The sequence below is a fragment of the Mobula hypostoma genome, chromosome 2 (assembly GCF_963921235.1).
Source record: "Mobula hypostoma chromosome 2, sMobHyp1.1, whole genome shotgun sequence".
Taxonomy (NCBI): Eukaryota; Metazoa; Chordata; class Chondrichthyes; order Myliobatiformes; family Myliobatidae; genus Mobula; species Mobula hypostoma.
Genome location: NC_086098.1, coordinates 110,222,043 through 110,238,679, shown reverse-complemented (window position 1 = coordinate 110,238,679; position 16,637 = coordinate 110,222,043). Strand labels below are relative to the sequence as shown.

Here is a 16,637-nt window from a genome sequence, read left to right as displayed (position 1 = left end):
CTGGATTGTGGGGGTCGGACTGTTAGGCAAGAAAAGGCTGGAGATGGAATGAGTAAAAGGTTAAGTAAACACAACCAGGCGGGCAGCCGGTGGGGGAATCATGCTCCATCTGGCTTTCTCAATAGTTCCAATTCTCCTGATCAAAGGGTAGCAACATATTCTAGGAATATCTCCTCCATAAAAAAATTCTGTGCCTCTCTCGCTCCTGTGAATGACTGTGCAGAAGGGCTTCTTTAATCAGTGGTGATGAAAACTGAGGATTTTCACTGATAAGCATCAAACTGGTGAAAGGTCATCCAAAACAATAAGTTAATACATTTAAGATTCAAAGATTCAAAAAACTTTTTGTCATTCTAAACCGTACATCTGCTCTGCAGGGCAGAATGAGACAGCGTTCCCCAGGAGCAGTGCAATCATAACATAACAAGCACAACACTAAATAATAAACATAACAATAAATAGTAAAACACAACAGCCACATGTCAGTTAAAATCAAGTTATAAGTGTCCATTGCAAGTTAAAATTGTCCAAAGCAGAGTCAGGTAGAGCAGCTATTTAGCAGTCTGACTGTCTGTGGGAGGAAGCTGTTTAGTAGCCTCGTGGTTTTAGTTTTGATGCTCCTGTAACGTTTGCCTGATGGCAGAAAAACAAACAGTTCATGGAGAGGTGTGAGGGGTCTCTACTCCACGTTCAGCATTTTGCTTTGGATTTCCAGCATTTGCAGATTTTCTCGTCTATTGCCCGCCACAGCCTGGTGTATCTAGTTTTGAAATCACGCTCATTGGGAAGTTTAAACAACTTTCACAGTGTGGAAAGACAAGAAGTTGCGAACAGAGCTTTGGGAATCCGTCTTTGAGCTCCCGGCTTTTATTTGTGGAATTATGTCAGAGTGCTTCCGGTCCTTCTGCACCTTGCGATAGGTTGTTTTGGGGAGGGGTGGTGACCAAAGGAAGCCAAATAAAACGGCTGGGTTCCACATCCTCGCTAGGTGAGTTGTTTCTGCGGTCAGGTAGAGCTGCGCGGCTGGGTCGTCGCGGGATTGTACTCTACGGCAGCGGCCCTCGCAGAGAGAGTCTGTGAAACCCTCGCTGCTAGTCCCTTCTACCACCATTCACCAACATGGCAACTCCAGTGGACAGCGGTAAGTTTGTCTCCGGCTTCTGCCGCTGCTGACTTCTCAATTTGCCTGCTCTCTATCCTATCCCGCTCTCTTCCTTTTACCCGGTGTTATTTCCGCACCACGCAGAAGGAATTCTCGGGATTTGTGTTCAATCCCGCCCTGAACCACCGTCCGTGTGGAGTTTGTACTTCGTCCCTGTGACCTTGTGGGTTTCCCGGGGTTCCCTAATGCAGGGTCTCCGTCTGAAACGTCGACAGTTCCTTTCCTCCTACGGATGCTGTTTGATCCTGTGAAATCCTCCAGCCGAATGGTTGCTGCTTCAGCAGCGGGCTGTTCCGTCCATCGAGTCCACGCCAGCTCTCTGATACCTGCACACCAGCCTCTCCCATCTGCGCTGATTGTGATTTGCATTAGCGATTGAGAATACAACCAAGTCTTAGGGATGTGGTAGGAAACATGAACTCTCTAGTCTAGGGAAACCCGCTTTATTTGTTTATTTAGATAGCGATGCAGCGTGCAATCGGCCTTTTGAGACGTGTCGCCCTACAAGCCCGATTTAACCCAGCCTAACCACGGGGGATTTACAGTGACCATTGAAGCTACTGGCCAGTCTGTTTTTGGACTGTGGGAAAAAACCGAAGCAGCCAGAGAAAACCCACGCATCCCACGGGGAGGACGTACACAGACTCCTTACAAATAACATCGGGATTTAACTCCAAACTCTGGAGTTAAATCTGGAAAAAGTGCAAGCCCCACACAGATAAAAGTGCAGGTCAGAATTGAACTCTGGAACTGAGTGGCAGTAGAGAGCCCTGTTGTCCGGTTCCCTGTGCTTCTGCAATTTTCATGTGAGTGTTGGTTGTGGTCTTCCCATTCTCTTCCATTGAACTGATCTTCTGACCCGTTCCAACGGCTGGTTCTGAATTATCGTGTGTTTGTGAAGCTCCGAGCAGTGAAAACGTGACGGTAGGCCACAGCTATGTATCCTGGATTGAGCATTATTGATCTCCAAACCATAGTTCATTGTTTACAATAAGGAGGGTGTTAAATTTGATTGAAAGATTCTGAGCAAGATTACTCATCACCAAACCCTCCAGCAATGCCCTCCTCCACACTGCTGAAGATTGAGATGTAGTCAGTGCCGAGTAGACAGATTGGATTTGTCCTGACAGGACACATGGACGCTTTTTCACTTGATCAGAAAGTTGTTAATATTGCAGTGGTACTGTAATGTCTTGTTTGGATCCACAACAAGTTCTGAACCAGCACAGCAGTCACTGCTACAGCAGTTATGTTAACAGGGACCCCCTGTATCTCTTAAAAGTTAAAGGTTAATTTCTAAACTGTTCTGTTTTATTTTATAGCTTAATTCATTTTCAGGAATTATTTAAATTAATGGGGCATACAAGAGGTGGCAAGTGTAGTACTCCAAAACTAAGAGTAAATTTGTTGCTCAACAAAATCTTAGTAACTATAAACAATAAACATAATACTGCCTTCAAAAATATCTGCTAAACGTTTACCAATATTAACAAAAACTTAAGTCTCACAGAAATTGCTGTTCCAAGGGCAAGTAAAGAGAGGATGGAGATGAATATCTTTCCACTGTGTGCTTCAAATTGAATCAAAATTAACCCACATGGGAAATGATTTAAAGAATGGCTTGCATATAGAAAGTGATGTTCATCCAAAACAACTGCATCTCTAAAAGCCAGAAAACCACCCCTGCTCTAGTGAATACTGTACATATATTTTGATCTGAAAATTCTATGGGTAGTCATACCACAGAAGCACTGTGGAGGAAGGGGTTGAGTAAGTAGTTTATTTGGTTTAGTCTTGTTTGAGAATAACTTCTTTTGTATCTATATTTCAATGTGTTCTATATATTTCTGTAAAAATACTCGTGGTTCCTGTTGGGATGAAATTTTGGTCAAGTTTTAGGTAACGTTGGTTGACCATGAGCTGAATGCCTTCTTGATTCCTACTTAGTACAATACCAGTCAGTCCTGATGCAGATCCTAACCACACTTTGCCTTCAAAGATACAACATGTCCTGCTGAGTTCCTTTAGCAGTTTTATTTTTGCTGCATATTCTAGCATACATGGTCTCTTGTGTCTCAAGTCAATCCTTAACAGTTTGCTGATCTTCGTTACACTTTCTTAAGGATTCTTTGTCACCATTGCCTTCAGTAAATGAAGCCTATATCTCCAATAATCTAGTGCAGCTTGTGCAAATTGACATTAATCTCTTACTTTATCTTCATAACAGGTGATCAAAATGAGAATTCAAGGGAAGAATCAACGAAATGGACAAAATCTCAGATTTTCACACTGGTATCTACAGCATCAATAAACTTCAGCTCCATGGTTTGTTATTCAATTCTAGGACCTTTCTTTCCAAAAGAGGTAATTAGCATTTAGATAGTAATTTTAAGAAACATTTGTGAAAACTATTCATGAATCTTTAGAAAGTTTGATCTTGGGGTGAGTTTGACAAACAGCGCTGAGTCAATAGACTCGATAGACTTTACCGTTTAAGGATATTGCACTCATGGAATGGTTTAATAACTATTGATGTGAAAAACATTACATGGAAATTCATGAGTAGAATGCAGTAGATTTTTTTCTCTTGACCAAAATATAGTAATGACCATTTCTGCATCATTCTGTGTCATAAAGACATAAGAAAGGGGAACAGGCCATTCATTCCCTTGAGACTGCTCCACTGTTTTGAAAAGATTTTGACTGATCGTTACTTCAGCACCACTTATCTGTACTAACTCCATATCCCTTGTTTCTTTTAGTAACTATAAATCAACCTTGGTCTTGAAAGTAGTCAGCAATTGAGTGTCCTTGGTTAAAAACCTTCCGAGATTTGCTATCCTTTGTCCTGAACTATTGATCATCTCCACATCTCCCCTGTCAAGCTCTTTAAGAATTTAATGTTTAATGAGATTATCTCTCATTCTTCTAAATTCTGGAGGGCATGGGTCCAGGCTGCTTAATAAACAAACTTGCCCCAATTTTAGAAATTGTTCTGGTGAACCTTTGTTGTGCTCTATCATGGATACAGACCCCTAGTTATACAGGCCAGAAGTAGGCCCTTTAGCTCATCGTGCCCACATTATCCTTTCAGGTCATCTACACTAATCCCATTTCCCTACAGCAGAACTGTACCCTTCATTGCCCTGTCTATATAAGTGTCTTTCTAAGTACCTCTTAGAATTTTTTTTAATGTTTATCTGATTCAGTCAGCTCCTCCACCAGAACATTCCAGATATCAATTACTCTCTGTTTTATTTTTTTTAAAACTTGCCCTTAGATCCTCTTTAAAATACCTCCCTCTTAACCTATGCCGCCTTGTTTATTTTCCCTCAACCAGGGGGAAAAAAAAAGTTTTGACTATCCATTCTATCTATGCCCTGTTCCCACTATTCTGTTCCTCCAGCCATTTCAGGGAGATTGTTCTTATCTGTTTAGTTTGTGTTTATCAGTAATTTCATAGGTTACCTAATCTTGCTCACTTATGTAGAAGAATCACACAAGCAATTTACTAACACAAAAAACGGGAAGGGTGGTGAAAATGCAACACGTTTGGTCAGAGTTGGATTTTAGGAATGGTCATGAAAGTGGAGCAATCTGTGGCATGAATGTAAGACTGTGGAGTCTTATTAAGTCAGCAAGGTCAGGGGTTTTGATAAGTTAATGTACACAGGCAGAAGGTTTAGACGTCCTAGAGGTTTGGACCTCTAAGAGGACCACAACCCAGTCGCAGTTTAGAGGCCTGAGTGCCTCAATGACCCGGAGAGCTACGTTGGCTGGAGTCAGGGCATTATGCTTTGGCTCTTGGTGGGGTCACCCATGCCAAACAGGTCAAAGGGTAGAGGACAGATTAAGAATAGTCCACCGGTCTTCCAGGTTCAGTGCTTCAGATCAGGGCTAACACATCTTACTGGTAAAACAAAATTGTCATGGAAACAGCAATGAAGAATCCTTATATCTGAGTGTGACAGTATTCCGGAGGATCCACCCGGGACTTGCATGACTGACCGTAGTGAAAACCAGCGGCGTAACAGGCAGTTAGTGGTTTGGAGGGTGGTTGGCAGAGCATTGGAACATGGAGATGATGTGCATGACTAAGGTTTTGAGTGGTAGATGAGGTAAAGCTGGGCTGAGATAGGCAATGTTATGTAGGAATTTTTTTTGTAGGTGAAATATGGGATTGAAAGTTCCTCTTGGGAGTGAAACAAATGCACATGTTATGCATCATTTGGCTCAGGCCATTTTAAATTGATATGGTTATAGTTAAAAACCAAATTCTAAGATCTCCCTGGAGGAACTTCTGAGAATGGAGATCAGGCATGAATCTGATTTAGAGGTGATGCAGAAAGCTTAGTTTATGGTGAGATGTATCTCATCGACTTACTGATCAAATATTGGGTACAATAATGAGCGTCATTGCAGATGGATAGGGGTGGGGAAGACTTACAGTTAGATTGCAAATGCACGTTCGCAACCAATAGTTTATTAATCACGCATCATAAATTTATTCTTACCTCTCTTTGCAGGCAGAAATTAAAGGAGTCAGCGCCAGTATTGTTGGAATGATATTTGGTTGCTTTTCTTTATTCAATTTAATATTTTCACTGATAATGGGAAAATATGTAAGTATAATATTTTTATTCTGGTAAATTCATATGCACTGGGATTTTATGATTTGCAGCTAACTTTTCTGCAGTCTTGATTGTTTGAGTGTTAGAACAGTGATACTCTTACAATGTTTATGCAGTTAGGAAACATCAGCCATTATTTGTTGTCCTATAAAATCTGTCCAGGGCTATAATTACATTTTAGTCTGGTGTAGAAAATAAGACATTATTATGTCTTATTTCCCTGCAAATTTGCTTTATTTTGTGCTATTTCTATAAGAAAGCAGTGTAACTACATTTTAGACAATACAACAATAAACCAAAAATCTCCCTATCTCATGACAGTTATTGATCTAGGAAGTAGGTCAGTGCTGCCTATAAACATTACTCTACATATAGCCTTTTCTTGTTCCTACACACCCCAGATAATACATTTTCTGTTACATTGGTGTTAGTTTCAGAAGCTAATGTGTGTTTGAGCACATGCTAGTGACTAAACAGCATTTCTACCTAAGAAAATGGAGTACAAGATTCTTTAATTGACAATTTACAAAAGCAATACCCATGTATCTTACAAGAGGGAATCATAATATGACACTCTAGAATCTAGTTGAAGCAGTAAAAACATGACCTAATGCTGTCTGTTAAGATGCAGTTGCTAGTCCAGAGGTTTATGAAACTTGATTGATTTAATTCAGTTGCACTTTAAAGTAGCCTCTTGGCAATTGTTAAACCATTGTGAGGAATGTCAACTGTCCATTTCCCTCCATAAATGCTGTCTGATCTGCTGAGTCATTCCAAAGTTTTGTGCATTGCTGAGGAATATACTAACGGTTATACTTCTGGTTGAAATGGAGGCTACTATAATTAGAATTCAATTACAATTATAGGTGGGGACTAGCAATTTACAAAACCTGAGCATGAAACAATGGGTTGAAAGCTGCTCATGTTGTGGCTGTACTTGATCATTTAAACATAAGATGATAAGCCTTTGTTTAATTGACCATTTGAATGATTTGCTAACTTGTTTTTTTCTTCCCCGCAGATTGTGCAAATTGGTGCAAAATTTATGTTTGTAACTGGTATGTTTATTTCCGGTTGCTGCACTATTCTCTTTGGGTAAGTTACTAATAAGACACTTGTTTACAAACATCTTTTCTTTCTTATCTCGTTATTGAGGTTGTGTATTGGTGATTGAGATTGTGATGTATTTCCAACTGTGTTAAACAATCTGTAAAAGTAATTTAATAATCATTTGTATATTTCAGTAAATGGCCAGGTGAAAGAAAGTTATAATGAAATTATAAACATTAATTAACATAACTATAATTTTATATTTAAAGTCAGGTACTGTAATTGTATTTGACCACATTAGTGGTCTTAATAATGCTGCACTAAATATCAAAGTTCTAAATAAATGAGGATTAATTCCCAGGTGTAAATGTTGGTCTAAAACATCCTGTTGCATGGAATTTTAATGTTTTTTTATTTAATATTCACTAAATCCACATTCTGCCATGTTCTATTTAGCATGTCTCACACCACCAGTGGCCCAAGTTCATTCTTGACCTCAGGTGCTGTCTGTTTTTCCTGTGGCACATGTGGCTTGCATTCATGTGCTCTTATTTCCTCCCACATCCCAAAGTTGGCCAGGTTGTTTGCTTAGTTGTCCTTTGTAAGTTGTCCCTGGTGTCTACATGAGTGGTATGACCTAGAGGGTGCTGATGGGAATGTGGGGAGAACAAAATAAGGGATTCAGGTAGGATTCGTGTAAATGTGTAGTTGATGCAGCTCAGTTGAAAGGCCATTTTCCATGATGTATGACTGCTGACTCTAAGACTCGGAATGGAATCAGCCCCATCCCGCAGGTCCCGATCACCCTCACCCAACCCTCCATCGTCATTCCAAGTCTTCATTACCTACCTGGCTCTCTCAGTCAATTCCCACTGTTCTTTCTTTCTTTCTTTTCAAATCTTTTTATTGTAAATATAGGAAAAATAACATGAGTACATCGAAGTAACAACACTTACAATGCCTCAAAAAAAACATTATCTTAAAGATTGAAAACAAAATTTTGTGATAACAAAAAAAAACCTACTGAGCAGAAAAGTGAGAGGAAAAAAAAGAACCCATTAGGTGTACAACCCCGGAGCCATGCCTCATACACAAAGCTTCTAAAAATAAACATCAAACCGCCAGCAAGAAAAGAAAATATACTAAAAAATTTACAATTAGATCATGGAAAAACTATATCAATTAACTCAAATGATAATAACGAGCAAATGAGCCCCATCTTTTCTCAAAATCAAGTAAAGGTTCAAAGGTTCGACTTCTAATTTTCTCCAAACTAAGACATAGCATCACTTGAGAGAACCATTGTGACAAAGTGGGAGCTGATGTATCCTTCCACTTCAACAAAATGGCCCTCCTAGCTATCAATGTAACAAATGCAATAACATGTTGGTCAGACACAGAAATACCATGAATATTTTGAGGAACTATTCCAAAAAGCACAGTTAATTTATTAGGTTGTAAATTAATTTTAAGTGCTTTAGAAATTGTTGAGAAAACCGACTTCCAGAACTGTTCCAATATAGAACAAGACCAAAACATGTGTCAGTGTAGCTACCTCAGTTTTACATCTATCACAATGACTATCAACATTAGGAAAGATTTTAGAAAGTCTCTCCTTTGTCAAATGATAACGATGTACAATTTTAAATTGAATCAATTGAAGAAGAGTTAACCAACTTCAATATCCGCATCCAATCCTCCGTCATAAAAGTCAAATTAAGTTCCTTTTCCCAATCCTGTTTAATCTTAGATAAAGGACGTGTATCCCATTGTAATAATAAATTATAAATTCTTCCAATAGAACCCTTAATCAAAGGATTCATACTCATAATAGTATCTAACATGTCAGCCTCCATTGTGTAAGGGAAATTACTTAAATATTTTTGTAAAAAATATCTCACTTGAAGGTATTGCATGAAGTGTGGGTATGAAAGAGAATATTTATCAATTAATTGTTCAAAGGACATCAATCTATCTTCTTTAAATAAATCCAAAAAGGAAGTAATACCTTTATTTTTCCAAAGTAAAAAAAATTGGATCACTCAAAAAAGGCTTAAAGAAGTAATTTCGGTAAATTAAACTACAAAGTTTAAATTTTTTAAGATTTAAAAACAATTGCAGAACTGGAGCCAAATTTGTAAAGAATACTTAATCACAGGATACAGGTTTAAATTAACAACTTTAGCTAATTGCATAGGTAAAGCAGCTCCCAAAACGAGGTTAAATAAAACTGTTTTACAACTTTCAGTTCCAGGTCTACCCAAATTGGCCGATCACTCTTATCATCAAATGACATCATCAAATTCAAAAGATAAACTCAGAGGCACATGATCAGATATAGCAATAGCATCACATTTGCAAGTTTTAACACTAGGCAAGAAGCGAGGATCGATTATAATATAAGCGATCCTCGAATGTTTTTTATAAACGTGAGAAGAAAGAATACTCTCTATTATCGGGATGAACATACCTCCACAAATCAATCAACCCAAAATCAATCAAAAAAGAATTGATTAATGACGCAGATCGATTTGGAAGTCGCTGATTGGTTGAGCTCTTATCAATCATAGGATTTAAACAGCAATTAAAATCCCCACCCATTATGAGCATATATTCATTTAAATCAGGCAGTAAAGCAAATACCTTTTTTAAAAAAAGAAGGATCATCTAAGTTAGGACCATACAAATTAACCAAAACAACTTTTCTGTTACAGATTGTTCCTTTAACAATTAAAAATCTACCATTAGAATCTGATTCAATATCCTCTTGAATAAATATATTAGGTTTAATGAAAATAGACACGCCTTTTGTTTTACTCTGAGAAGTAGAGTGGAATTGCAAACCATTCCACCATCTAAAAAATCTATTTTGATCTCCCGCCCTGATTTGTGTCTCTTGAGCAAAAATTATATCAGGTTGGAATCAGTTAATAACTTTAAAAGTCTTCTTTCGTTTAATAAGATGATTCCAACCATGTACATTCCAACTTATTATGTTAATCTGTTTGAACTGCATACTATAATTTCATTCTACTTTATACATGCACAGAGCACATACCAATACAGGATGATCAAAGAGGTCGGTGATGAAGAATACAACCAAATAAAAAACATGCATGCTCCGGAACCAACCAATCTGAAAAAACTCCTAACTCTAAACCCACCCACCCACACCCAGAAACCCGAAAGAGACAAGCGATCTATGATAGAATTCGAAGCTGCTGACTGCTCTGTCTGTGTTTTCTTTCCCTCCACGCCCAGGTAGTAAAAAAGTAGAGTGACCTTGTGAAAAAGACAATAAAGTCTCAGCAAAATAAGGTATTTACATTCCATCAACTAATAAACAAGAAAGAACCAAAACTAGCGCCATGTTTAAGTTTAATATTAATTTCCTAAAAAAGCTTTAAATTCAATTATAAAATGTTATAATAAAACAGAAAAAATATATAAAAAGCCTTATTAGTAGGAAAAAACTACCAATTAGCTACCAAGTATTAAATTAAAGGAACAAATCACCTTATCTTCTTCCCTCAGTCATGGAATGTCCAGAGGTCATTTGAACAGAGATACTTAAACGATAAATCTTTCCAAAGGAAAACTAATAATATGCAATAAAGAACTACACTCCGTCTTGTTTAATTAGTCTCTCGATGAAATATACAAGTGACCTTCATAAATCTTCTTTCCAAAATGCGAATAATATAGAAATAGCCAAACAGCCTTTCAGATGGATCATTCAACAGTGGTGTCAGTGACAGCGGCAGGTAAAGCCTGAACAAAATCCAGTGCAGCTTTTGGATCAAAAAAAAAGTACGAGGAGGAGAATTAGCAGGGAAAATTTTAATTCTTGTCGGGTACCTCAGAGACGGGAAAAGATTTTTATCATATGCTTGTTTCATTACCAGGGCAACTTTTGATCTTTGTTCCATTATCTCTCTTGGATAATCTTCGTAGAAGCGGAGCTCAGATTCCATAAATCTAAAAACTCTCTGTTTTCTTGCCTGTCGTATTATTTGATCTTTAATTTTAAAGTGATGAAAGCAAACCAGAACAGATCTTGGTTTACTAGAGTCCTTCGATTTCGAGATAAATGCCCTGTGTGCCCTTTCTATAGCAGGAGGCTTTGATAGAATGGTAGGAAATAAAGTGTGGAAAAGCTTTCCAAAGTAAGCAGTCAAATCTCCATCTTCAGCTCCCTCTTGCAGCCCAATAATTCTTATATTCCTTCATCGAGACCTAGTTTCCAGGTCTATAATCTTATTTTGATATCTTTCCAAACGAGTTGTAGCTTCAGACAACTTTTGCTTAGTTATCTTCAACTCCTCTTCGTGTGAAATAGCTTGAGTTTCCAGGGCTTTAAGTTTTCCCAGAAATGACTTCATTTCATTACTATTCTTTTCCAGTTGGTCATTAATTGATCCATTCTGATCCTTAATTGAATTCAGTGTCCGAACGATATCTTCAGCCCACGATGGCATTTCATCAGATCTTTCCTTTTGCACCTTTCCTTTCCCATCACCTTTATCACTAGGTTCAGGTAAATTCTTCCCACTTCTTGTAGACATAGACATATTGATCGCCCTCAAGAATCAACAAGTAAAAATTTTAAATTCAAAGCTTAAACTGGGGGAAAGAAAGAAAACTAAGAGCAGCAGAAAAATACTGCTACTCCCTTGGCAGACAGGGGCGGTCCTCCACGGTTCTAATTAACACCTCTCACCTCTGAATTCCGGTCACCCCTTCAATTTCTGATCAGCCTTCTGAGTCCTGCTACCATCTTGACTTCCTCCATGATCCCTGGCCACAAAGTCTCATCTCCCAAGATCCGACCCACACCCTGTCCCGAGTCACCATTTTCTCTCCTGAGCTTGTTCAGTCATCACCTCTTCACATCTCAAGGTCACTGACCACTGAGGTCCTCGTTACTGATAGACTTCACCACCAACCCTCACCTCACTCCACTCCACTCCCAGGATGGCCACAGCTGTTTCATCTCCCTTCAACAGCATCCTGGGTCTCTGGTTGGCACTGGATTCTGGGCATGCTCCTCCTGTCAGCACTGACTGGCGATAAACCTAGGAGCACCTGTTCAACTCCAAGGTCATTCAATACCATCAGCGTACTGCCAAAGTCAGTGCAAGAAAGCAGTATCTATCATAAAGTCCCCCACCATCCAGGCCAGGCCCTCTTCTTTCTGTTACCATCAGGCAGGAGCGTTGGGTCCGACACAACCAAGTTCAGAATCAGAATCAGGTTTATTATCACCGGCATGTGACGTGAAATTTGTTAACTTAGCAGCAGCAGTTCAATGCAATACATAATCTAGCACAGAGAGAAAAAAATAATTAATAAAATAAAACATAATAAACAAGTAAATCAATTACATATATTGAATACATTATTTTAAAATGTGCAAAAACAGAAATACTGTATTTTTTTTTTAAAGTGAGATAGTGTCCAAAGCTTCAAAGTCCATTCAGGAATCGGATGGCAGAGGGGAAGAGGCTGTTCCTGAATCACTGACTGTGTGCCTTTAGGCTTCTGTATCTCCTACCTGATGGTAACAGTGAGAAGAGGGCATGCCCTGGGTGCTGGAGGTCCTTAATAATGGACGCAGCCTTTCTGAGACACCACTCCCTAAAGATGTCCTGGGTACTTTGTAGGCTAGCAGGGACCAAAATTATCTTTCAATCATCAGTCTCCTAAACCAGCATGAATGGCTTCATCGCCACTACTCTGAACTGATTCTACAAACTACAAATTCACTTAGAAGCACTCTTAATTCCTGTTGTCAGTGTTTCTTGTAATATTTGTACAATTTGTCTTCTGCAGATTGGTGTTTGTCATTCAAACTTTATGTATCATGAAATCTATTGTATTTCTTTCCCTTCCTATAAATGTCTGCAAGAAAATGAATCTGAAGATAGGATATGATAGGTAATTTGATTATAAATTTATTTTGAGATTGCACTTTGTACTTCAGATATCTATAAACAGTTGTTATTGCATTATTCAGTACTCTTTTATGACATTGTTGTACGGTATCCAATTTAATGCTCTTAAATTTATTGTCTGTCATTATGAGATAGTACTGAAAAAGCCTCTCCTTTTTGTAAAACATTTGCTTTAAGTTACAATTCAAATTCCCTTTCACTGAAACATCTGTGTTTTAATTGACATTTGGCAGCACAAATGTTACACAGAGATTTCTTCATTACACCTATATAAATTAAATCTTGCTTGTTAAAGGGACCATGCATTTTGGCTACTTGCTTCATTAAATGAATGGCATGAGTTTACAGGCAAAGTTACCTGAAGCTGGCTCTTTTGAGTGTTTTAAATGGCAGTTTGAAATTTGTTGAGCATTCTTGCAGCCTGAAGCTGTAACATAAGAAGTGGGTGGATATATTGAAGTAAACCTATATGACCATATATAAAGAACTGAAATAAATTCACTGAATTTTTACAAAGCCTATCTGTGAAAATAATGGAAAATATATAGTAATCCTTCCCAGGAGTTGATGTCAGTTTTTATTTCCCTTTTCAGCTTACTGAATTTGGCACCAGATGGACCCATATTTATTTCTTTGTGTTTCATCGTAAGATCAGTAGATGCAATTGGGTTTGCTGCAAGTTCCACTGCCTCGTTCTCTATTCTTGCTGCAACTTTTCCAAACAATGTTGCTACAGTCTTGGTAATAAGAAATTTAAAGCTAATCCTAATATGATAATTAAACACTGCTAAAGGGTCATGAAAAGTATTATTACATTGTGCACATATTAATTTCTGATATAGAGTCAAAACGGTTTATGAAAATGTTTCCCAGATTTCAGTTTGTTCTTTAATTTTTGTCTTGGGCTGCAAAAGGGAAGCAACCTTTACTGAACTGTAGAGTTCAGTTCAAGTTCTGTCAGTCATCAGTAGGAGATCCTCACCAAGCCTGGGGAAATTTGAGTTAAGAATGAGAGAATTATCTGCCCAGCAATTTTGCACAACACAGTGACACAGTTAATAGAGCCACAGCTTCACAGCTTAAGTGATCTAGATTCAACCCCAACCTCTGACGCTGTCTTTGTGGACTTTGCATTTTCTTCCCGTGGCTGCAGTGGTTTCCTCCCATCTCCCAAAGATATCAAGTTCACAGGCTCATTGGCAACTATACAGCTGCAGTAATGTGGACTACAGATTACAACAGGAAGTAGAAAAGGCTTGTCAGCAAGGCAGTGGTATGCTAATTGTGGGGGATTTTAACATGCGAGTGGATTGGGGAAATCAGGTCGGCACTGGATCTCAACAGAGAGAATTTGTAGAATGTCTACGAGATGGCTTTTTTTTTTAAATCTTTTTATTGAGTAAGTATACAAAAAAGGTAAGCCATATAAACATTAATACAATGTTAAAGTATAATAAAATTCCAAAAGATATCAATACCAAAAAGAAAATACTACAAACAATGTAATTTAAACATAAGAAACCAAGATAACATAATAGTATACTAAATTTTATATATATCAATGGAAAAAAAGAAAAAAAAAATCCCCAAAAAAAACCCACCGTGCAGCTAACTAAAAGCAAGGCAAAGCAATGGGCTAACTTGAAACCAAACAGAGTTAAACTTAAAATCACGTCCTCAATCCCGACCTCCATTAAAAACAGTGAAAAAAACAAGAAGGGTAAATATTACATTAAATGAAAATATCGAATAAAAGGTCCCCAAATCTGTTCAAATTTAAATGAAGAATCATAAAGGTTACTTCTAATTTTCTCCAAATTCAAACATAAAATCGTCTGAGAAAACCAAAAAAAGGTAGTTGGAGCATTAAGCTCTTTCCAATGTTGTAAAATACATCTTTTCACCATTAAAGTAAGAAATGCAATCATTCTACAGGCTGAAGGGGAAAGATTACTAGAAATTTTAGGTAGTCCAATGATAGCAGTAATAGGGTGAGGAGAGATATCTATATTTAATACCTTAGAAATAATATTGAAAATATCTCTCCAAAAAGTTTCCAAAGTAGGGCAAGACCAAAACATATGAGTTAAAGAGGCTATCTGCCCCGAACATCTATCACAGAAAGGATTAATATGCGAGTAAAAACGCGCTAACTTATCTTTGGACATATGTGCTCTATGAACCACTTTAAATTGAATTAGGGAATGTTTAGCACAAATAGAGGAAGTATTAACTAATTGTAAAATCTGCCCCCAATCATCCACAGAAATGGTAAGCCCCAATTCCTGTTCCCAATCTACCCTAATCTTATCAAATGGAGCTTTCCTAAGTTTCATAATAATATTATAAATCATAGCCGATGCACCTTTCTGACATGGATTAAGGTTAATTATCGAATCTAAAATATATGTAGGAGGAAGCATTGGAAAGGAAGAAAGTATAGTACTTAGGAAATTTCTAACTTGTAAATATCTAAAAAAATGTATTCTTGATAAGTTATATTTATTAGATAATTGTTCAAAAGACATAAGGGAACCATCTAAAAATAAATCCAAAAACCGTAAAATACCCTTAGTCTTCCAAGTTTGAAAAGCGCGATCCGTAAAAGAGGGAGGAAAAAATATGTTACCTAAAATAGGAATCGCTAACCCGAATTGATTAAGATCAAAAAATTTTCTGAATTGAAACCAAATGCGCAAAGCATATTTAACTATCGGGTTAGAGACCTGCTTAAGACGTTTCGAATAAAAAGGAAGAGAGGAGCCTAAAATAGAACCAAGTGTATAACCCTGAACAGATTGTAATTCCAATGCTACCCATTTAGGAATAGATAGTATGTCCTGGTCAAGTAACCAAAATTTCATATGTCGAATATTAATAGCCCAATAATAGAATCTAAAGTTAGGTAATGCTAAACCTCCATCTCTCTTAGCTTTCTGTAAATGTATTTTACCCAGTCTCGGATTCTTATTCTGCCAAATAAATGAAGAAATTTTAGAGTCAACTTTATCAAAAAAAGATTTTGGAACGAAAATTGGTAATGCCTGAAACACATATAAAAATTTTGGCCAAAAAAACATCTTAACCGCATTAATACGACCAATCAAAGTTAAATATAAGGGAAACCATTTAGATGAAAGTTGAGTAATATGGTCTATTAATGGTAAAAAGTTAGTCTTAAATAAATCTTTGTATTTACAAGTAATTTTAATCCCAAGATATGAAAAGTAATTATTAATCAATTTAAATGGAAATTTATAATATAAGGGAAGATGTTTATTAATCGGAAAAAGTTCACTCTTACTAAGATTTAATTTATAACCTGAGAAAAGACCAAATTGTGCTAATAACTCTAAAACAGCAGGAATGGATCTCTCAGGATTAGAAATAAATAAAAGTAAATCATCAGCATAGAGTGATAATTTATGGGACTTTAATCCCCGAGTTATCCCAGTAATATTTGAAGATTCTCGAATAGCAATTGCAAGAGGTTCTAATGCAATATCAAATAATAGGGGACTAAGAGGACAGCCTTGTCGAGTACCACGAAAGAGAGGAAAAAAAGGTGAGTTTAAAGAGTTAGTACGAACCGAGGCTACAGGGGAGTAATATAACAGTTTAATCCAGGATATAAATTTCAAGCTAAAATTGAACATTTCAAGCACCTTAAATAAATAAGGCCATTCTACTCTATCAAAAGCTTTCTCGGCATCTAAAGAAATAACACACTCAGGAACATTTTGTGAGGGAGTATAAACGATATTTAACAATGTACGAATATTATAAAAAGAGTAATGACCTTTAATAAAACCCGTTTGGTCTTCCGAAATAATAGAAGGA

The 16,637-nt window shown here is 37.2% G+C and overlaps 1 protein-coding gene across 1 annotated transcript in view; it reads left to right on the top strand.

The window, feature by feature from the left end:
- The first annotated feature begins 975 nt into the window (after positions 1-975).
- The window catches only part of slc18b1 (solute carrier family 18 member B1), a 47,135-nt gene continuing 31,473 nt past the window's right edge, over positions 976-16,637 (top strand). The window contains exons 1-5 of the mRNA XM_063040390.1: positions 976-1,141; positions 3,390-3,526; positions 5,689-5,784; positions 6,815-6,888; positions 13,391-13,538. Coding sequence (XP_062896460.1) covers positions 1,120-1,141; positions 3,390-3,526; positions 5,689-5,784; positions 6,815-6,888; positions 13,391-13,538 — 477 coding nt within the window. The 5' untranslated portion in view covers positions 976-1,119. The remainder of the gene's footprint in view (positions 1,142-3,389; positions 3,527-5,688; positions 5,785-6,814; positions 6,889-13,390; positions 13,539-16,637) is intronic.